The sequence below is a fragment of the Typopeltis vanoorti genome, chromosome 1 (assembly GCF_054136105.1).
Source record: "Typopeltis vanoorti isolate ZY-2024b chromosome 1, IOZ_Tvanoo_1.0, whole genome shotgun sequence".
Taxonomy (NCBI): domain Eukaryota; kingdom Metazoa; phylum Arthropoda; class Arachnida; order Uropygi; family Thelyphonidae; genus Typopeltis; species Typopeltis vanoorti.
Genome location: NC_143549.1, coordinates 18,757,722 through 18,782,070, shown reverse-complemented (window position 1 = coordinate 18,782,070; position 24,349 = coordinate 18,757,722). Strand labels below are relative to the sequence as shown.

At 35.5% G+C, this 24,349-nt stretch overlaps 1 protein-coding gene across 5 annotated transcripts in view; it reads right to left on the bottom strand.

Annotated features, from left to right (window-relative positions):
- The window catches only part of Fancd2 (Fanconi anemia complementation group D2), an 883,021-nt gene that overhangs the window by 194,846 nt on the left and 663,826 nt on the right, over positions 1–24,349 (bottom strand). For all 5 annotated transcript variants that reach the window (XM_090413132.1, XM_090413256.1, XM_090413216.1 and 2 more), the window contains one exon: positions 23,743–23,853. In XM_090413132.1, coding sequence (XP_090269258.1) covers positions 23,743–23,853 — 111 coding nt within the window. The remainder of the gene's footprint in view (positions 1–23,742; positions 23,854–24,349) is intronic.

Here is a 24,349-nt window from a genome sequence, read left to right as displayed (position 1 = left end):
AAGTTTTCTTCCAATCATATTACTTTTCGAATAATTTTCACACTTCTGATTTTTGCTCACTAATTCTTTTACTCATGATTAAAGGTTAGGAAAATAATTAAAAATAAAAAAGTATGGAAAACAATTGCACGAGATATGATCAGCAAAATGCTATGTAAAACAGATGACATAAATTTTTGCTGTAAATTTGGAACATAGCATACATGAAAATAGTGTAGTATGCCATTAAAAATAACTGTAAAATGTTTCAAATCGGTAACTAAATTATTTCATCCTGGTGAGTGATTTTTTAAAATAGCCATAAAAAATGTATAGATCAAAAACTTTTAAAATCTGTAACATTTATTTTTAAGATGTATATAGGTGCACCAATCGAATTTGGTATTGAAAAAAAATGACGCACTAATCGGGGGTGCATTAATCGAGGGATTGCTGTATTGTAAGTAGTTGTAATACTGAACAAGAGTGCATGTGTTAAAGGTGAATTAGGCTTAAAAAACGTGTGTCCTATATTCAAGTAATGTTATGCTGGATTGTGAAATAGCTTAGATTAATGAGAATTATTGTGAAATAATTCTCATTAATCTAATCTTAGAAGGACTAAGATTAGATTAATGAGAATTGAGAGTTTTAATGACTTTGTGTATATGTGTGTGTGTGTGTGTGTGTATATATATATATATATATATTCATATTTATATATACTGACTATAACCGAGACTAGAATAACAATTAAATTTATTCAAAACACAACATGCTTCATCAGATTGTCCGACTTCTTCAGGCGTGGGAACATAGAAAGCAAGTAAACACTATAAGAAACATCGTATCACTATAAAACGACTATTACAAAATCAGTTAGCTTTGAACTGTAGCTACAGTCCGTGTTGAAGTTCTATTGTTAAGTAGCTGCGTGCGTCTGATTTCACGCATGTGCCAATATCGGATAGCAGAGCTGAAAGAGTCCGGTAGATTATAGCTGAGGTTATTATTTATGTGATGAGGGCCCATAACAATTTCCTTAGACTCGACTATGCGTCGCTCCACCTCGTCACGGCATATATGAAGGTTTGAGGTTGTTGTCCAGTTTATCTCATATTGACGGCCTTCATCATTTGTGTTGTTTACTGAAAACAGTACATGGCTTGACAGGGCACTGGCTCTAGTTCTTTTGTAGGCAATGTCTCTCTGGTGTTCTTCTAGAAGTAGGAGGATGGATTTTTCAGTTTGGCCACAGTATTTGTCTGAAGTCTATTCTTTTTTATATATAGTATTTATCTAATTTATCTATAGTATATGTCTGAAGGTCCAATATAAATATCTTTTACTTTTTCAATAAAATGTGTACTGTTCTTGATGAAAGAAGATGTTTTTCCTGTATAAGGTAAAATCATTTTTTTTTTTTAGGTGTTTTGCTAAATTAGAGGTTGGAGAGTCTCTACCATTTACTATTGGTCTTAAGGGAATACCTATCTTATGAATTTTTGGTACACCATAAATTCTTGGAACTAATGGGTGTTTTGAATGTAGAGTTCTTTTGAGTTCTTCAGTCCAATTAGGTATCTTTTTGATTAGATCATTGGTTTTATTGTGAGCATGCCAAGTGGGATCTCTGTCTAAAGGTTTATAGGTATTAGAATCTTCAAGAAGAGTTATCATTTTATTATTATAATCTTCATTAGTATAAATAATACTTTTTTCACGTTTCAAGACAAATTTTGGGAACAAAAAGAAGGACTGGCTATGAGCTCTTCCCTCTCTCTGGCTTTAGCTAACCTATTTATGAATACAAACATGTCGTACATAGAAAAAAACTGTCACATAAAGAAATTTAAAGAAGCTGAAAACATGCTTAAAATACCAACACAATGCAATAAAAATCAAGGATTAATTCTCCACCAAGTTTGGTCAGCTTTAATAAAAAAATATACCTCAGTCAGACCTCGGACATTATACGTGAACAACAGAACGTGGCATCATCCAGCATTGTTTAAACCCAGCACTGCTTTGAATCTGCATTCTGAGTTTTAATTTTATGAATAGTCAGATGGCAACAACTGTATAGTATGAATTGTTAATCTCTTTTTTGTTGTTTTAACTTTCAGTTACCTTTTACTCCTGAAAATGTAAGTCAAACGACTTATCAAAACTTGTCAGGTCTTTTATTAATTCATTATTTTATATAGTTTATTAAAAAAAATGTGGTCCAATTACCAAAATATACCATCTGAACTTCTAAACCACAGAAACCTCCACTTATAAGATATACTCTTTGTCTTTGGTTTAAGATCTTATACTCTCAGCCTCAATGTATAGTCGAATTGGCACAGTTGTTAAACAAATAAATTTGTTAGGCTATAGAGTGGGTGATAAGATATAGTAGAAATATGTATATGGCAGCAGTCAAGAGTTAAGACAGATGACCATTAATGATAATTAAGTAAAGAGAAATTAAAGAAAAAACAGGGTAGTGGAAATACGTAGTATAATAAAAGGTGCAGCTGACAAAAATACCGAACATTTTACATTACTATTCCACTGATCTCAACTTAACACCAAACAGCTTCAAAATCTTCACAAGTACTACCATTTTCCACTTCTACTCTTGAAGGACAATTCCTCTGCTACTATTAACAACTCCTCTCTTTATCTTCATATCCTTTTGGAAAATTCTATATTCTACCATTTCAAGTCTTGACAGTATATCATCCTCAGTCAACCAAGTTTCACTTATGTCAGTTATCTTTGGGCATACTGAATTTGATCAATGCTACAAACTCAGACCCATCATTTCTGATACTCCATACATTAGTATACAAGCATAATAATTCTCCATTCTTTGAAGCCATCCCATCAACAGAATCAGTCTTTACTCTCTCTCTCTCTCTCTCTGCTATAGTGAATTTCTCTCTTCATTCCAACCATCCTTGTTTCCCTGATCCTGACTGTGATTTTTGCTGATATTATCATCCCCACCATTTTGCACTACACCACTCTGGCCTGCTATAATCACTTCCTCACCTTTGTATCCGTCCTCTTCCTGTTCTTCAACAACTTACTTCCCAACCTCTCTCTGACTCTTAGTAGTACTAATTTTGGGTGAACCCTGTGTAGTCTCAGTAAACAACAATCGCTCTAAATGACCAACACCAAACCCATTCAAATGTATTCCATAAGATTTGAACAATTGTAACTTCCTTTTGAATTCATTCCATACATTCACAAAATGAACACTTTCTCCACCTTACACAATTCAGTCATCTTGTCATTCAGTATTATTGTTCTCCTTCTCAGTTAACTATTGTCATATCTGGCCAATAAACTAACCACTTTCCCAGTGACACTATTATCCTTTATCTCCTGGAACAACTTCTTGAAATCCCTTTCCAGTTCTTTGCCTCACCATCCAAGTCATTTTGTGCCAACCACTAATTCTGACACCCATTCCTTCTATGGAAACACACACACACACACACACATATATATATATATATATTTTTTTTTTTTTTTTGGCTTTTTTGTCGTTTGGCTCTTTATTTTTTTAAATATGTTCATTTTATTGCATCACCTGTAAAACATGTCTAGTGCACCTAATTTTGTACTACATCTTTAATGATCGAGTTACCATATAAAGTAACCTATCATCTTAGATATTTGCTTCTTCTTATTAATCTCCTTGTCATTTATATCAGTTATTCTCTTATTTAAACATTCCATTTCCCCCTCCATACATTTAACCTGATATTCTGAGCTTTCTCTTTCAAGGTTGTGCACCTGTCTCCATTCAGCATGTCATCTAGCATTGTTTTCCTTCTCTTCCTCTGGGTCTTTTTCCGTCTATTTATCCTTTGATGGCATCTCTGATGATTCCATTTTTTCTTAGAATATGTCCAATCCAGTTTCCCTTTCTTCTTTTTATCTTCTTTAAATTTTAACAGGCTTCTTTCTTTTTCTACTCTTTAAGACCTCTTCATTAGTTATTTTATCTGTCCATTTGATTTTTTCCATCCTTCTCCAAATCCATATCTCAAAGCTTTCCAAAATCTTAATTTCTTCTTTCTTCAATGTTGAAGCTTCAGCTGCATAGAGGGCAACACTCCACATATAACATTTTATTAGTCTTTTCTTTAGGTTTCAGTCCATTTTACTTCTCAATAAATTCCATTTTCTATTAAAGACATCTCTTCCCATTGCTATTCTTGCTTCTATGCCACTTTTACATCTTCCATCACACTACTAATCACACTTCCTAGATATTTAAATGTCTTTACTTAATTCAATTCTCCCTCCCCCTCATTTATTGTAATATCCATATTTGCCTCTTTCCATGCTACTTTCATTACCTTTGTTTTTCTTATTTAATTTTCATTCCATAATTGATACAGGCCTCCAGTAATATGTTCCTGTTTCAGTATTTGATAACAATGCCTTGTCATCTACATATTGTATTGCAAATATCTACCTACCTCCAATCTTTATTCCTTCTTCTGAATTCTCTGGTGCTTCTTTTAACATTACTTCGGAATACATGTTAAACAAAACTGGTGACAGAGAACAGCCTTGTCTTACTCGTCATCCAATGATACCTAGTTCTGTTGTACCATATATGTCTCTCACCATGACAGTTTGTCCCATGTATAGTGAAATAATTAGCCTTTTATCTTTTAAATCTATACCAATCTTTTCAATTACTTCCACCATCTTATCCCATTTCAAACAGTCAAAAGCTTTTTCAAAATCTATATAACAGATATTAACTTCTTTATTCACTTCCAGACTTCTTTCACTTACTATTCTTAACAGTCCAATCACATCTCTTATTCCCCTACCCTTCCTGAAACTAAACTGATCTTCTCCAAGTAATTCTTCCACTTTAGATGCCATTCTTCATGTTAAGATCCTCATAAGTATTTTTGATGTATGGGAAATGAGGCTTATTGTTCTAAAATCCTTGCAGTTCACTGCATTACTTTTCTTTGGTATAGGTATAAATATTAAGATCATAAAATCTTTTGGTAGATCTCCTTTGTTATAAATTAAATTTATTATTTTGGTTATTTCTTCAGTTCCTTTCTTCTGAAGTTTTTTCAGGAATTCTGCAGGTATTTCATCTATTCCTTCTGCCTTGCCACATTTAGTTCCTTAATGGCCATTTCTATTTCTGTATTTAAAATCTCTGGGCCAAGGACATCTTCATATTACATTACATTACATTCGCCAGGCACTATCAGCCCAGGGGAACTTTTGGCCTCAAGCACCACATGTCGCCACTTGGCACAGTCCGCCATGTTCTGGTCTCCAGCTTCCTTCTCCTGATCCGCCCATCTCTTTCTCAGTCTCCCTGGTGGCCTCCCTGATCGGGGTTGGGCCTCCCATGCTTGTCTCACAGTCCTTTCGGGGCCCATATGGTACAGGTGCCCCAGCCACTGAAGAGGATGGGCTCGCAGCTCCATCAAGACGTCTGCCGAGTTATATAAAGCATGTATGGCAGCATTGGACTGCCTCCACCAGACTCCGTCTGCCATGATCCCTCCATAGATACATCGTAGCATCTTGTTCTCGAATACTCTCAGGTGATCGCTTGTCTTGCCATGAGAGTCCATGCTTCAGCACCGTAGAGGAGAACAAGCCTGATCAAAGTCTTGTATAGTCCCACCTTTGTAGTCCAAGACAGCAAGCGCGAGGCGAAAAAGGGATGCACCTGATAATAGGCCACATTCGCAGCATTTACCCGACTCTGGATATCAACCTCAACTTTGTTGTCTTCAGTCATGAACGAACCCAAGTACCTAAATACCTTCACCCTTTCAAACTGTGCAGCTCCCTCTGAATCTTGAGCAGCATGGCGACTCATAAAAAGGTATTTTGTCTTCTCGGCATTTATTTTCAGGCCAACTCCTTCTGCAGCTTCTTCAATAGCAGTAACCAATGCCACCGTGTCGTCCCATTGATGCACCATAATGTTCAGGTCGCCAGCGTAGCCAAGAATTCTAACTCGCATCCCCATGTCGACTCCACCCGCCACTTGCTGTGTGTTTCTAATTACTTTTTCCAACACTAGATTGAAGAGAATTGGAGAAAGACCACTACCCTGCTTCACACCAGTCTGTACTTGAAACGGGCCCGAAAGGTCACCTTGCTTTCACTCTTGCTCTCGAACCAGCTACACACACCTGCGCCATTTTTTGGAGTTTTTGAGGAATTCCCAGCTCTTCTAACACCTGCCATATTTTTGGGCGTATCATTGAGTCATAGGCTTTAGAAAAGTCTATGAAAATATTATGAACTTCCTGGTTATATTCCCAGCACTTTTCAAAAACTTGGCGCAGCGTGAAGAGTTGGTCTATTGCAGAACGGTTCAGCCTGAAGCCTGTCTGGTAGTCACCAAGGCACTCTTCTGCATATGGTGTGAGGCGCATTAGCATGATGTTAGACAGCACCTTGTAGCCAGCCGACAGCAGTGAGATGCCCCTATAGTTGCCAAATTGAGTCTTATCTCCTTTCTTATATACTGGGGGTGATCAGCGACTCCTTCCACTCGTCCGGCAGCCGTTCTTCTTGCCAGATCATCAAGATGAGCCGGTGCAGCTGCTCCAGCAGGACGTCCCCACCATTCTTCAGGAGCTCCGCCAGTATGCAGTCCACCCCTGGAGCCTTATTATTTTTCAGCATGCAGATAGCACGAGTAATTTCACTAAATGTCGGCCCTTCAATAAATGGTTCAGCAGTTTGATAAGGAGTATAATCCTCCGATATTGATGTTCCAGCATTAATATTCAGCAAGTTCGCAAAATATCTATGCCACCGAGCGAGAGCATCTTTTGAGTTTGTTAATAGATTTCCACTCTCATCTCTTATGGTTGCCGCTTGTGTCTGGGCACCTCACATGGCTTTGATCATCCGGTACATTTCCCGTCCATTATTCGTCACCCTATTTCTCTCTATACTAGCCACTTTCTCATTAAGATACTTAAGCTTTTCCCTGCGTAGACATGTACTCACCACTCTTCTCACCCTCTCATATGCAGCTTTCTTCCTGCTATCCGTTTCGCTACAACTTCTTCACACTGTCTATTAAACGATGCTTTTCTCCTCCTCTTTCTCTTTCTCACAGTTCTCGAGGAAGCTAACGCAACCGTATTTTAGATGGTGTCCCACATCCCATCCGGATCATCCTCTTCCTCTTGCAACTCCCCAAAATGATTCTGCAACTTTAACTGGAAAGCCCGCTTGCCTTCCGCTGTTTTCAACTTGTCCAGGTCCCATGGCGATCGTACTTCTGAACTGCAATTCTATGCCTGAAATTGTAGGCTACCAGATAGTGGTCGCTATCTCCATCTGCTCCTCTGAAACTTCTCACATCCAAGATGGAGCTGTGGTGACGTCGATTCACTAGTACATGGTCTATTTGGTTAGCTGTTCTACCGTCCAGTGATCTCCAGGTCTGTTTGTGGACGTCTCTATGTGCAAACATAGTGCTCTTTACAAAGCATCTCGTAGCGGCGGCAAAACTTGCAAGTCGAATCCCGCTATCATTGCACTCCTCATGTAGGCTCTCACTACCCATGAAAGGGTGCCACACACACACACACTCTCTCCCTAACTTCGCATTGAAATCTCCCACCACTAGCTTGACGTCATAGGATGGTACATTATTACAAGTACATTCAAGCACTTCATAGAAACAATCTTTAGCTGTCTCCAAGCTCTCTTCAGTAAGTGCATAACAGTTCACAATAGATGCATTTTGAAAACGCCCCTTAACTCTAATAGTACACAGCTGATTGTTCACAGGTTAAAATTTAAAATATTACACATAAAGTTACCACTAACTAAAAACGCAGTTCCGAGGACTCTTCGTCCTCTGTCATCACCACTACAGTATAGCGTGTACCCCTGATTGCGGGTAGACCTTGTCCTGGCCAGCGCACTTCTTGTACAGCACAAAGTCCAATTTTATACTGTCATAAGACATTCATCACATTAAAAAGAGCTCCTCCTTCTTTCACCAAACAACATATATTCCAGGTCCCAAAACGATTAATAATCATAGTCGCAAAGGCATCCGAAATTCCGAGGTGCTTGTTTTGTAACCAATAGGGTTTTTACAGGAGGGGTGGTTGGCCTCACTAACCCTCCCCTTATATTAGGATTCCTTAACTAAATTGAGCAGCATAGTACTAGCGACAGAAATTCTTAAGCAGTTGCATACAACAAAGTACTATAATAAGCTTCTACTCAAATCAGGCTTAGTTGCTCACGCATTCTCAACCACTAAAGTTTCATAAAGTATACTCACTAAAAACCAATAGACAATTTACACAAACCTATATGCAATGTGCTCAACCTAAACATCATAATTTTAAAAGAAATACTCCTCAACAAAAATATTTCACTAAAACGCAAAAACAACTTTATACAGCTAAATCAACCACCAGCCACACATCACAGAAAAAACTCGCAAAGCTTCATCTTATCTTCATATACCTTCTTTATATCTTCTAATGGCAACTCATTTGGTTTATTTTTCCTTGTCATATAGATCTTCAATGTATTTTTTCCATCTCATTAGGATTTTATCTTCTTCAGTTATGATTTTCCTATTCTTATTTTCTATTCCTCTAGCTTGAATTCCATTTCTCTTGTGATTCATGCTTCCTGCTTTTTCATACAAAAGATCATATCTTCCCACTCTCTCATAATTTTCCATTTCTTCACATTGTTTCTAAGCCAATCTTCTCTACTTCTGTTTAATCTAACACTCCATAAATCTTTAACATTTTTGGATGCATACAAAAAACAATTATCTCATCATATCCACTGCAAAAAGTCCAGGGAAAAGTTCAAAAAAAAAGAAAAGCTCAATCTCCAAGTTGAGACATTATGCATTGCTGGCGTATGTTTCTTTTAATTTAATATGCCAGTTGCATTATTGGAAGGAAAATTATTTCATCATCATGATAAATACAGATATGAACCTTACGATCAATTCTAGTCTCTTTTTCAATCTTGTAGACCTCTTTTGGGGTCTACCACTTTTCTCTTCCTAAATGGGTTGTTTAGAATATGGGGTGTTGCCCATTTTGTTTACATGTTCTATCCGATTTTGTTTATATTCGTGTTTCTTCTATGATTTTATTTTTAGCTCTTTTAAAATATTTTCATTTGTCTAATAATGTGTATTTTGAAGTTTTTCTCATGAATCTCATTTCATTTGTTTTTATTCTTTGTTTATTTATTGTCCAAATTTTGCTGCCATATAATAATGTAGAGCTAACTCAACGCTGTATTTGTAAACTTATAGTACATTTGTACTGTGGGCAGGCTAAGGAATCCCCCCCCCCCACCACCAATCCAATGTTTATCGATTTAAATTGATATATATATACAGATGTCCCTAGCTTTAAGCGATTAATTGGTTCTATGAAATAATCGCGTAACACGAAATCATGTAAAGTGAGTTAAATTTAGCATGGGTGAGATAGGGGTTTCTTCAGAAGAATAAAAAAATGAAAAATTTACAGCTATGAGCAAAAGAAATTTTTATGAATGAATTATTTAAACTTATAAACAAAACACAAATTTCGTTGTTTTGTCGAGATTGACTTGCTGAGGCAAATAACCATGTTCCTGAATTACACTTAGAGATTTTGCTGGAAAGTTCTCAGCAGCAACAACATCAGCTCCCGCAGCCTCATCAGTCAGCTTAAGATTATGGAATCCACATCACACCTTGAAACGTTCAAATCACCCAGCACTTGCAGCAAAAGATTGCACTTTAGGATCAGGATCTATAGTATTCAAATCATCAAACAAACTTTTCGCTTTAGTCTGGATAATCAAGGTGGATAACAGAACGGCACGTTGATTTTCATGTTCAATCCATTGGGCCAACATCCTTTCCAATTTCTCCATAATTTCCAGGTGAAAATTTTCACCTGGAAATTATGGAGAAACTATGGACTTTTTTCATCCCACAGAACAGGCAAACTAGTCCAGTGAACACATGTAAAAATTTTGTGCGATAAATGAATTAATTTATCAAATTCGATTTACAGGGTTTTTAGGCCGAAATAATGTATAAAAAAATTAATATAAGATTCCTTTGTATGAATATAAATTAACTGTACTGTAATTTGTGTTAAATAATTCATGTTTAAAATATTGTACTTAAAATTAGAGAAAATGATATTAACATTGCAAGTAAGCAATAAGAATGTATCAGAAAAGTTCGAAACAACTTGCGAACAAATGATCACCTAAGGCATGGACCTTCAGTGAGAAAACCAGAGTGACGTCATCGTGCCACCAGATAATTACGGACATTCGAAGGTTAAGAACAAACAGAAAGTAGCGTATTTAAGGGGACTAGTACGGGCTACTAGGGAGGAGAAAAGGTGACCTGGACCTTTTGCTGCTGCAAGTGTTTCGGTTCCCGATCAGCCAAGTGGAAGAAGGGAGAAGAAGCAATGACATGGAGTACACAACTGGGGGGTTAGCACCATCATCAGAGCTACTTCATCAGAAATTCCTCTAGAGCAGGGGGTCTCAACCTTTTCCAGTGGTGTACCACTATATTTAATTCAAGATATTAGATGTACCAGTAAGCAAATCTGTTTTCGTACCACCAGTGGTACGCGTACCATAGGTTGAGAATCCCTGCTCTAGAGGGTTCTAAGTAGTGACCGAAAACATATGTTGCACCAGATAGCTGGCCGTGACGATGTCAGGACAATGGATTAGCCAATGGTGGAATAAAAGAAATGGAGTACAGAAATGTCCGAGTCAAGAACATGTGCTGTATAACGGAAGGAATTCAAGATATCCCGAATGAGATATAGTTCATGAAAAAGGATGGTGAGCTTACTGAAAGAATTGTGAGTAAACAAATGATATTGTTATTATTTTCCTTGTAACTTAGATAAGCAGGATTTGTATGTAAGTGTTATAAAAAAAAGGTTGGTGGTATAGTTTTGTAAGGTATTGTATAGTAACCAGGCAGAACTAGTATATATGTATTGCTGGTGCAGAGAATATTTCCTGAATGTAGTTATGTTAAAGAGAGCAGTTATTTCATACCTACTGTATGGAATACAATAGGTATTTACAGTGCTAAGTTGAGAGAAAATGTTAAGTGAATGAAAATATGTATATACTTCATATGTATATGTATATACTAACAGTTACAAACATTTCTGTATTCTTCATGAAGGTATTTTCTTAATAATAAATTAGTATAATAAAGATATTTTGTTTCCAGATCAAGTGTTGATCAATTTTAATAAACTGAACCAACTAGTTTCACCACACTTTAACTGTTGGCATCTTCAGGGTACATTATAAGTTTAAACAATCTCACAATTATGCATAACTGCAAAACTGACTAGAATAATTACAAATAGAATAGTATCGAATGTGAGTGAAACACGTATCACATGTACAAGGTTTGCTAGCTGTTGCTAAGAAACTTTCTGTAGTTTGTTTAAAGTTCATTTCTTCCATTTTTAAAGTTCTGATTAGGGTTTTCCATATCTCTGGGAGTATTAGGCCTTGATTTCTGTTAAGGTTGACAGTAGCATGGGCAGCTACTGTCAACCTAAAATTCTTGAATGGTAATCTTCCTCTATGTAAGGAGAACAGCTTTTGTCCCACTCGATGACATGGTTGGTTGTAGAGAAATGAGGTAGGCCAGAAATATCCTGTCTGTTGTTTTTGACATAGCCAATGTGTTCCTTTTGCCTGATTTCGAGGCCTCTCGAAGTTTGTCCCATGTAACTAGAGCCACAAGCGCATGGAATATTATAAACTCCAGCATATTTATAGAAAGGATAGTTGTCTTTTGGAGATCTTAGTAGTTTACGAATAGATTCTATTGGTTTAAATGTTACTCTTATTTTGTGTTGTTTGAGGAGGCTGGCGAGCTTGTTGGAGATGCCATTTACAAACGGAATTGCAATCGTTTTTATATATTGAATATCTTCCTGTTCTCTTTGTGGTGGTTCAGAGAGAAGGACTTTATTAACTAGTCTTCTTGGATAGCCGTTCTTGGATAGATTTTATTTTTCCACAACTCAGAGAGTTACATTAAAAACTCTGGACATTTTGTGGAAAAGTTAAAAAACATCAACATATCGGATAATGATCTTCTAGCCAGCTTAGATGTCACCTCTCTCTCTTTACAAATGTTCATGTAGTGGGAGTCATTGACATCTTAAGTACCTTGTTCCCACAAGATATAACCTCATTATTTGCTCACTGCCTAAACACCAACTACTTTTCTTGGAAAAATAAGATCTATCAACAATTAACAGGCTTGGCTATGGGGAGCCCACTCTCACCTTCATGTGCTGACCTCTTTATGGAAGACAGAAAACAAAATCCTCTCCCAAGTTATTCCAAAACCTAAAATTTGGTTCAGATATGTGGACGATATCTTCATCGTATGGAATAAGAAAGATGACCTATATGATTATCTCAAAAAGATCAACTCCTTCCATCGTTCTATTAAATTCACTCTGGAACTTGAAAGAGAAAACCAATTACCATTTTTAGACATCTTAATAAAAAAACAAATTGATGGTTGTATAAATCTATCAGTGTACAGAAAACCGACTAATACAGGTCGCTACCTACATTTCAGCTCCTCTCACCACATCTCAAATAAACTCAGCACTGTACACATGCTAAAGAAAAGAGCGATTCGCATAACAACAAACGAGACCCTTCAAGATGAGTTAAAATTTATTTCCAACAATCTGTATTTGAACGGCTATCCAAGAAGACAAGTCAATAAAGTCCTTTTCTCTGAACCACCACAAAGAGAACACGAAGATATTCAATATATAAAAACGATTGCAATTCCATTTGTAATAACGAAGGTTATTTGAAAAGTTTGGTAACAAAATAAGTTGAACACATTTATTTGGAAAAATCACTTTTATTTCTCAACATAGTCTCCATCGATGTCTACACGTTTGGTCAGCGAGTTTCCAATTTTTTCATCCCATCTAAAAAGTAGGTTTTGTCAAATTGTGCAAAATAGTCATTGACAGCCTTGATAACATCCTCGTCTGAAGAAAATTTTTTCCAACTGAGCCAAATTTTTAAGTTTGGAAACAAGAAGTAGTCACATGGGGACAAGTTCAGAGAATAAAGTGGATGTGGAAACCAATTCAAACCTCAATTTGTGCAATTGTGCCATTACGATGCCCGATGCATGGGTCGGTGAATTGTCTTGATGAAAGAGCACTTTTCTGTCCACCAATCTTGGCTGATTTTTCTTCAGTTCTTTTAAATGATCCAACAATGATGTATAAGCCGGCCTGGTTGGCCCAGTGGTTAGTGTATCCGCTCTCCAGTCAAAAGGTTGCAGGTTCAAATCCCGCCATGGGCATGGATGTTTGTGATTGTCTGTGAAAATACTGGTGGTGGTTGATGGTAGATGGTATTGGTATAGATGATGAACGTAGTTGTAGTTAGTGGAGACGGAGAGTTGTGGAGTAGGTGTCCTCCCTCGATGGGTCTTTGGAATCCCTGGAGGTGTTGTATAATAATAATAATAGACTTTTGGGAAGTCCATAAAACAGTGACCATCACCTTCCCAGCTGACAAAACAGTGTTCACCTTTTTTTAGTGCTCTTTCACCAGGCATTGTCCAATATTTCGACTGCTGCTTGGACTCGGGTATGTAATGGTGGATCCAAATTTTGTCTACAGTCACGAATTGACACAAAAAATCCTGCAAACTGTGATTAAACATTGGCAAACGCTGTGTTGAAATACCTTTTCACGTGTTTTTGATCAACAGCCAACGATCACAGCATCCATCACGCACACAGCTTTTTCATATGCAATTTTTCGTGCAGGATATTATACATCCATTCAGTTGAGATGACTACAATCTCAGCAATCTCATGCACTTTCACTCGATGGTCTTCCATAACGATTTCATGGATTTTCTCAATCATTTCCTCTGACTACATTTATCCAAAAATAAATAGTCTTTAATGCTGGTGCAGAGACCCAATGAACTGCATCTAACGTGGCTTTGATCTGTACGGCCATCCACTTCTTCAAATAAAAGTGTTTTATCACTGGATGAAACTTGTTTTTTTCCATTTTTATGAAAAATGTAAACATAGTCATTTTAAATGTTTGCCAAACGAGAACTACGCATCGCACGTGGCTAAAATTTTGAACAGGGGTCATGAAAAAGATGATACGTGCCGACACTGGTATGAATAAATGAATTGTATCACCGTCTCTTGGAAATTTACCAAACTTTTCAAATAACACTCATATTTATGCATAAGATATTTACATAGAAAGACATTTTTCGTGAAGCCTATGAACTTCTGATCAAATGATATTAAATCACATTGTCAACTCAAAAACTCCAAAACATTAACCAGAAGAAAAATCTATTGTAAATAGAAAAAAAAAAAAAAGAAAAAAAGAAAGAAAGAAAAGAAAGTGAGTGTAATCCATAAAGCATTCAGTTTGTTTATTCACTTTTATCAGGGCTTTTCATTTGAAGGTGAATTAGCCATTTTCATATGGAGAATGAAGGGTTTTCATTCCTGAAACTTAGGTTTTCCTTGCTGGAAAACAAGTAAAAAAGCGGATAGAAAAACACATGGTTAATCAAGCCTGGTTGCTTCAGCCTTAAGTTAAAACAACTCAACCCAACCCCATTTTCCTTTAGCGCAGTGTTAGTAGCCTGGAGGAGTTCGAATGTGATCTTCCAAGCACGGCTCACCTGAATATAACAACAGATGAACATGATTCAAAAACCTTTAACGTTTTCAATTTTTTTTCTTTATGCAGTATGTTTATTTTATTACTTTCCAAGAGAACCTTTTAAACTTTCTTTTAACAAACTAACCCCCCCCTCCTCAACACCAGAAATACACCGATATGTATACTCATTATTCTGAGCTTAATCCTTTTCTTGTCAACTACAATTACTTGCCTTCAAGGATAAGAGCATATGGCACTCCTGTCCTCAAGGAATAGCAGAAACAGGAGAAAATAAGTGAACCATGATTGAAGATTTTCATAAAGGATAATTTTTTCAAGTTTGTGATTGTCCATGAAAATACAAGTGGTGATGGTCGACGATAGATGGCGTTGGTGTAGATGATGAAGGTAGTTGCAGTTGGTGGAGTGATGGAGAATTGTAGAGTAAGAACCCTCCCTCAATAAGTCTTTGGACTCCCTGGAGGTGTTACATAATAATAATATCAATATTGCAAAATATACCGAGCAACTAATTAAAAGTTTTGTATTTTTTTAAAATCTGAATTACTGTATTTTTTATTGTTATATTCTCAGAAAACCCTCCCTCAATAAGTCTTTGGACTCCCTGGAGGTGTTACATAATAATAATATCAATATTGCAAAATATACCGAGCAACTAATTAAAAGTTTTGTATTTTTTTAAAATTTGAATTACTGTATTTTTTATTGTTATATTCTCAGAAAACCTTAGCAAAGTATCCCCCAAAATATAGCTAGACATACACTCTATAGTAGCAGTCTTTACCAATTTTACCTCAAACTATAATAAGAAATACATTTTACAATGTGATGCAGTTCATACGTGAGCAGGGGAAACGGAAACAAAAGTTTCACAAAACTATAAGTGCACCTACATATAAAAGTAAAATTAAAAACAACAAAATAACAAATGTGATTTTATTAACAGTTCAATGTAAAACAGAAAAATAAACATTACAAAAACAGAAAATATGAAATGTTAAAGATACCAAGCTATTTTAAATCTGGTTTTACTCCATTTCCCAAGTAAGCAAACAGACAATTAAGTCAAGTTTGCGCCTGCACGTAATGCAAGTCTAGCTGACCCTGCAGGTAGTGCAAGACCAAGGTAACTCATGGTGAAAGTAGAATAAGCTCTGATCACTAATCTTAACATTTACAAAATATTGGAAGTATATTAAAATTTATTTTAATGTATATCTTAGTATACGTTGTAATTTCCTTAAGCTATTTAGTAAAAATGAAAGAGACGGAGTAAACACGATAAGCACTACGAACACTCTACTACTGGTGCAAACTGCATATAAACAAAAGTGGAACTGTGCGACGGACCATGCCGCATTACGCTAATAGCTCACATCTCACTATGATGTGAATACGCTTGAGCACATAGCAATATGACATTGTAGTAAACACAGTGCTGCTAGTGTCCTTTGCCCTCCTAAGTGCTAAAAGATGGATTTTTATTATTTTTTATACAAAATGAGAGAATTGTATAGGATCTGATGATAAAATTAAATATTACAAGCAAATATAAATAATTTAATAAATATATTCATATGTCGAGAAAAATTGGGGATGCTGCAGTTCCACAGTGCCTATGCACGAGCCGCTCCTGGGTGTTACTGAACTAATCATCATCACCATCATCAAATTCCTGACGTGTACCCTCAAGTGGTGTACAGGATATGATAGCACTACATGAAAAATTTACATCGTTACTAATTTCCTATCTACAATTTTCCTCCAAACAATCTGTTACCTGTCAAGGCTCCAACATTGTGATCTTATATTTCTATCTTCTAAGGTACTTTTTACTATATCAATCCACCTATATCTTGGTCTTCTTCCAGGTATTTTCCTGCCAAAAGAATACTGTTTTGCTAATCTTTCCTCTCCCATTCTGCTTAAGTGACCATACCACCTGAGATTAGGTCTGCTAACAATGTCAAGTTCTTTCCTAATATCCATGTTTTTAATATGATATTGCCAATGATGCCATCTGTTCACATCTATAATCTTTCTCAGGACTCTCATATTTGCAGGCTAGAGTCTTTGGTCAAGTGTTTTACTTCTGACTCGGCTCTCAGATCCATAAGTTAAAATTGGTTTGAACACTGTCGTGCATACAGCTAATTTAATGTTTTGAGAAATTTCTCTCTTATTCTATATAAATTTATTCAGTTGACTTCCTACCATACCAGCTTCGTTGATTCTGTTGTCTATTTCCATATTTAATTTATCATCTTCAGTAAAAACCGTGCCTAAGTAGCTGAATATTTCACTTGTTCTATAGGATCTCCATTCACAATGCAGTTAATATTTTCAGTGCTTCTGCCTATTTTCATTGTCTTTGTCTTGTTAATGCTCACCTACATACCACACCTATTACAGCAGTTATTCAATTTATTCAGGGAAACTTGCAGACTTGTAGCTGATTTATATAGAAGTATAACATCATCCGCATAAAGCAAAGAGCTGACATAAATATCTCCAATTTTGATATTAGGTTTAATACCACTTTCCTTCATAATGTGATCCATATAGATAATAAATAACACAAGGGATAATGTATATCCTTGTCTGACACCAGATTTAACATTAAACCACCTTCCTGTACTTCCTCCAATTCTAACTGTTGACTTATGACTCAAATGAAAATTAAGTATTGCATGATATAATACTTTGATAATATTGATAACTCAATATTATTAAGTTATCAATATTATCAAAACAGTGTGCTGAAGCTTGTGGTAATGCCCTTGATCAACACCTTGTTTCACAGTAGACAGTGGACCTTCCAACAAGACTCAGTCCCTGTAACACAAGGTGAGTACCATACAAAAGCAATTGGAGACAAATGTGCTCAACGACATATCACCATCTGATTGGTTATCTTGAAGTCCCAATCTGAATCTGCTGAACTTCAAATTGTGGTTGGAGCTTGAGTGAGCAGTCTGCAGGGAATGACACCCCCAGCATTGCCAGCCTGAATGTGAATTGAGAGTGAATAATGGCAGCTCTTCAGTTGGATGCTGTGGTGCAGCTATTTATATGTGGTCCCACAGACTTTGAGACATTTTGAACATTGAGTGCTACTACATTTTAGTTATATATGTGGTTTGTATGTATTGAAAGCTGTAAATGATTTACTGATAGATTAAAGGTTTATATTCTGTTCAAGTTGTAACAATATTTATGGATAAACTAGGTAGCAAGTAAAAACAAAAATGGAATATGAGAGACTACAATGCAATCCAGGGAATATCGTAAGAAATTTTTTCATTATGTGGTCAGTAGGAGAAATGATTATGGACAAATAAACCTGTTGTGAAAAATGTGGGTTGCATAACTAATACACAGGACATAGTGGGATGTTTATGATCAGTTTATTGTAGTATTTCAACCAAGTAAAGCAGATTTTATTTTGAAATGGATGAGGAGGACTGAATGGTTAAGAAGTTCATGAGGAGAATGTCTTTGAAATACTAATTAAGTAACCTGCTGCCTTTTATAATAAAGGCACAAGGATAGTTGTAAGGGAAAGGCACATGATATTTTTTTTGGATTTTTGCAAAAGCCTTTGACATGGGCCCCACATAATAAATTGATGTGTAAGTTAAAACAAACAGGATTAGATATAAGGTAAGCAAATCGTAAGCAAATTGGCTATTAGTAAGATATCAATTATATATGAAGGAGCTGTATCAAGGAGTAAGAAAGTTACAAGTGGTGTTCCATAACATACAGTACTTGGACTATTACTGTACATCATGGAAATCCACTTGTGACCTTCTTATTCCTTGATACAGCTCCTCCATATATAATTGAGCAAGACTTAAGGCTTATGACAAGATACAGCAAGGAAACTTAACATAACTTGGAGGTTATGGAACACAATAATAAACATTTTGTGTGGATGAATGACAAGTACCAAAAATAGCTATGCTAATTTTGTTACCTATTTCCATACTTAATTTGCCACTTTCACTAAACATTTTGCCTAAATAGTTGAAATGTTTATGTTTTAAATCTTTCTGCCTATTTTCATTGTCTTTGTCTTTTTATTGCTGATTTTCATACCAAATTTATGACAACAATTATTCAATTTAATCAGAGAATATTGCATATACAGTACTTGTACTGGATTTATTTAGAAGTATAACATCATCTGCATAAAGTAAAGAGCTAATATTAACATCGCCAATTTTGATATCAGGTTTAATACTGCTTTCCTTCATAATGTGATCCATATAGATAATGAATAACAGTGGAGATAATGTGCACCCTTGCTGCACACCTAATTTGATATCAAACCATTTCCTTGTACCTACTTCAATTCCAACTGGCGACTCACTTAAATAGAGACAATGTATTGCTCGATATATCTCATTTACATCATATAACTGTTGCATTTTGAAAAGCTTTCCTCATGACACCTTGTCATATGCTTTTTCAGATTAATAAAACTTAAATGCAAATCCTTGTTATATTTCCAAAATTTTTCAACTGTTTGTCTTAAAGTGAAAATCTGATCCTGACAACCTCTGTTGTTTTCCTGAGCCCATCCACAATTTTTCTTAGCCATTTCTCAAGAATACTTGTAGATATCTTATCAGGAACACTCAGTGGAGAAATTCCTGTCATTCTCACATTCAACTTTATTCCCTTTTTACAGATGTACTATAAGAGCTCTGCCACACTCACCTGGTATTATCCTCTGACCAGACCTTATGAATGCAATGCAGCAACTAAAACTATTATACCATCATATTTTAGCATTTCGTTGAATACCATCTACTCCAGCTGCCTTTCCATCATTACAGCTTTGTGATAGTTTTTTTTTTTTCTAGTTCAAATACATATATATTCGAGATGGCATTCCTGTTAAGTGTTTACTACCACCATTCTGCCACTGCTTGTTTCATTTAGTAATCTGTCAAAGTAATTAATAAGAATATGCCATAGATCAAGAATATCTTTATCTTCAATTTTCATGTCCACCTTCATCATCTCTAATTCATTTTACAGTACTCTTTCCTGCATTTTTGAGCTTTTTTTAATGATTTTTATTTTAATGATATATCATATTTACTGATATTTATTTTCTATGTTCTTACCCAAGTCTTCCCATGAACTTTTGTTAAACATATTTTACACAATTCTTTGTTTTCTTACATTTTTCTCTGTATTCCCTAAGAGCACAAGCTGACATACTTGCCAAGAATTTTCAATATGCTTTCTTCTTTTTCTTCACTGCCTCTTCTAACATGAGTTATGATTTTTCTATCCTTGCAGATTATTTCAACACATGCCTCTCTGGCTGAATCAATCAATGTTTTCTTTGGGGATTGACATTGAATCTCCAAGGTTTGGTTCCTGTTTTCAATTCTTTCATTTTATTCTTCAATGATATTTGTTTATTTCAGTTGACAGTTTACCTCTAAGCTGATCAACCTTGATTTGTTTTAAAATTTTTTTAAATACCCTTCTTGTTCAATATGAAATTCAATTTTATCCTGATTAACAAGAAATGGTGATGACTTCCTATTTCAAATCCTCTCTATATTCTTGTGTGCTGAACCAGTGGGAAAACATTGATATCGACTATAACATGGTCGATGAGACTTTCTTCTTCCTTGCATCTTCTTCTCCATGTAAATACATACACATTTTTATGTTGGAAAATAGGGTTGCTAATAACTGATCTATGTTCTGAACAGAAATCCGGGACACATTTACCATTATTATTAGCTTTGCGTTTTTCTCCAAATTTTTCCAACACGTTATATTCTTCATCACCATCAAATTCCAGACATGTACTCTCAAGGGATGTGCAGGGCATAATAGCACTATATGAAAAACTAACATCATCACTAACTTCCCATAAGAGACGAGGTGGCCGAGTGGTTAAGATGATGGATTGCTAATCCAATGGGGTATCTCTGAGTGGGTTCGAATCCCATCGTCGTCGATGCGTTTTTGTCAGCCTGGCTGGTCGAGTGGTTAGCATATCCACTCTCCAGCCAAAAGGCTGCAGGTTTGAATCCCGCCGTGGGCATGGGTGTTTGCGAGTGTCTGTGGAAATGCTAGTGGTGGTGGTCGGTGGTAGATGTCGTTGGTGTAGTTGCGGTCAGTTGGTGGATTGAGTAGTGGAGAGTTGCCCTCCCTCGATGAGTCCTTGGACTCCCTGGAGGTGTCAAATAATAATAATAATCTACAATTTTCCTCCAAATCAATCTGCTACCTGTCAACATTATCAGATATTATATTTCTGTCTTCTAAGGCCTTGTTCTTCAACCCTGTGGTCTGCAGAAATTTCCTGGTCTCTCAGGAACAATGCTCCAGCCATGTATAACAAACTTTCTCAACTCAAAGCAGCAGCAGATGTCGCACTAGCTAAGAATTGTAATTTCATAACATTGGATTTAATAAATAAAACACTATCTACATTGGATTATGTTTTTGTCTTAGCCGTCAGCCAGTCCGTGGAATATTTCTCCTATTTTCCCCGGTCCACAGGTGTAAAAAGGTTGAAGAATGCTGCTTGAAGGCACTTTTTACTATATCAATCCACCTATATCTTGGTCTTCTTCTGGGTTGTTTTCCTGCCAACCTGGCAGAGAACACTTGTTATCCAATTCCTCAGCTAGCTCCATTTCTTTGCCATTCAGACTTCCTATGTTGATAGTACCGATCTTGAACTATGGTGATGTTGAGTTGGGGTGTGTTTTTTCAGGATTTGTTCCAGTAGCTAACTTTTCACTGTTCTTTCTTATGTCTATTATTAATATTTGCATTTGCTTTCCCATGTTTTTGTTTTGTTTTCTTTATATTTGGATCTGTATATCTTTATTCTGTAATTCCTTTTTTTATACTGGCAATATACAATTCCCAGCCTTTTCCTCAGTTGTCCCAGCAATTTCATTTTTCTACTGCCCTGGCTCTATTTCATCTACTTCTTTTTCTATTCAGTTTCTTCTATACAATTTCCTTTGTTTCATCTGAATGAAGATCAAGATTTTGCTCTAAACTCATTATAATGAACTTTGCACTATAATAAACCATTTCTCTGTCTAGGTTTGCTTAGAAAGGATTGTAATGATGTTATTGCTGAAGAATGTGTAAAGATAGCTAAGATTTTTTTTTGTGTGTGTATTTATTTTTACATTACTTGCAATTACATTATGTTACTAGATTAAGAAATTTTAATGAATACAGATGACAGAGAGGTGAAATGACATAGAGCAGAACAAATGAATACTGGATGATCACTATGAGATGTATCATTATCATGTATCATCATCAGAAGAAGATAATACAGACTGATATGAGAATGGAAGTGGGTAAGTTGGCATGCGATATAAGATACCTGTATTGTTGTTATGAGAAAATGGAAGAGAAATGGATGTACCAAAAAATTTGTTTATATCTCAGCACTGGCATGCTTCCAAGGGAGTTGAAAAATGGAAAATAGTCCATTACATAAAAAAAGCTCTAAGATGGGTGTAGAAAATTTTACACTTTCCAGTATCTCAGCAGCAGGTAGATAATGGAAAAGGTTATTAAGGGTAGAATTCAGGACTGGCTGGACAAGAATGGGAGTGATGGTTGATAAGGATTTGCATTTAGAGGGCATATTAATACCTAAAATAAATCACTAGGATTACAATGACAAACAGAGAAAAAAACAGGGATCACCTCTTGAGGAGTAATCCCTTGTTCTCTCCCATGGCTATTTCTCTCATACATTATTCTATCTAGTTGTTTGGAGAAAGGTCAATGTGTGGAATGGCTAGCCAGAGACAGTAAAAGTTTTTGTCAACAAATGAGTTTAGGGAGAGGCATGATGGCTGTTGTGTGAATAATGATCAGTGTGGACCATCTGTGATAAATCTCATCTCTAGATTCTGATATGCTGATATAATAATAATAAAAAGCACCAAAAAAAGAGATGGGAGGGAGCAAAGAGTTCAAATTACAACTAAAACTAGTGGTTCTGTCTCTCAAATAATAACAAGAAGTATCCACTTTTATTTTTCATTAAAATTAATCAGAAACAAAGTTAAATTGCATATAAAATTATTCATATGATTTCCCACCCAAAACAAGTTCACACCTGCCTTATTTCATACTGCTGAATAATGATTATCACACAGTTAATTAATCTCTAACAACTAATATTTATTAGAAGTTTAATAGAGACATGAATATTATATAATTTAATTTTTAAATATAATATAATAAATAACTTCATACATGTAAGAGAAAGCTGAATATCATTTATTATTCCTGTATATTTCAGTCAATATGTCATGAGCTTCTTTCTAGGAGAAGGCAGAAGAACTGGTAACAATATTTATATTCAGAAGTTATATATTGTTACCAGTTCTTCTGTCTTCTTCCTGAAAGGAGCTCATGACATATTGAGTGAAATACATAGGAGTAATAAATTATATTTAGTTTTCTTGTGCATGTGTGAATCTGTTATTTAAAAAATATTTATATTTCAAGTTTAGAAATAAAGCGATATTTGAAAAGTTATGCCAGCTGCTGATAAGTGTCTTAGCAATTAAAAATTCTCTTGAAATAATCCCTATTATGTAGAAACTGTACATTTCTAGTAGAGAGTACATAGAGCAACTCATAGTAACGCCATTTTTCTTAGCTGGGAGTAATATCACAAAAATAATTGTTAAGATAGAATCAAGACTCCTTTGCTTTAGCTCCCATTTAGATGGAACTACTGACTGCTGTATGCTATTTCATCAAGGGAGGGAAAAAAGCTAAAAAGAGAACAACTGGCAGACCTTGAATTTCACATTACCTCTATTTAATTTTGAATAAACTAGAAATAAAAATAAACTAGAAATAAACTATTATTAACTAGAAATAAAATATACATAATAAAATTATAGCAATATTATTTTCATAAAGTACTATTGTTACACTCTTTCACCTTACCTAATGATATCCTGAAGTGATGACACACCAGTCTGTTCTCCAACCCTTGTGGCTAAAATTCTTACAGCATCTTTCAATATCTCTTGATTCTCAACTGAAACAAATCCTTTCCTGGAAAAAGGAGGAAAAAAGTTTGAAATAAAGACATAATTCAAATAATAATAAAATGAGCTCATTCATAACTCTCCTTAAAAATGTGAAATGACATAACTGTTTATCTATGGAATCCACATCTGAAGTGAAATTAGCATTTTTAGTCTAGTAGAAGCAGTTCTGTTTCACATAAAAATATCTCTATGGAGTTTCATTGCAGGGAATTAATACTCACAGAATGTAATAACTTTTATACCTTTTCACTTCCTTACTCATGTGACTTTGTACAATTTCCTGGGTTTTGTTCTTACATCATTCATTATCCTATCCAATAATCATCTATCTGATATGCTCCTCTCACCAACTTATACATCTAAATCACATCACTTTTCTTATCTTATCTACAAAGCTCTGCAATCTGTCCTGATACTCAATATTCTAGTCTTGAGGCAGTCTTAGTTATTTGTCTCTGCATTCTTTTTGTCCCCAATGTTTCCTTATCACCAGTATATTC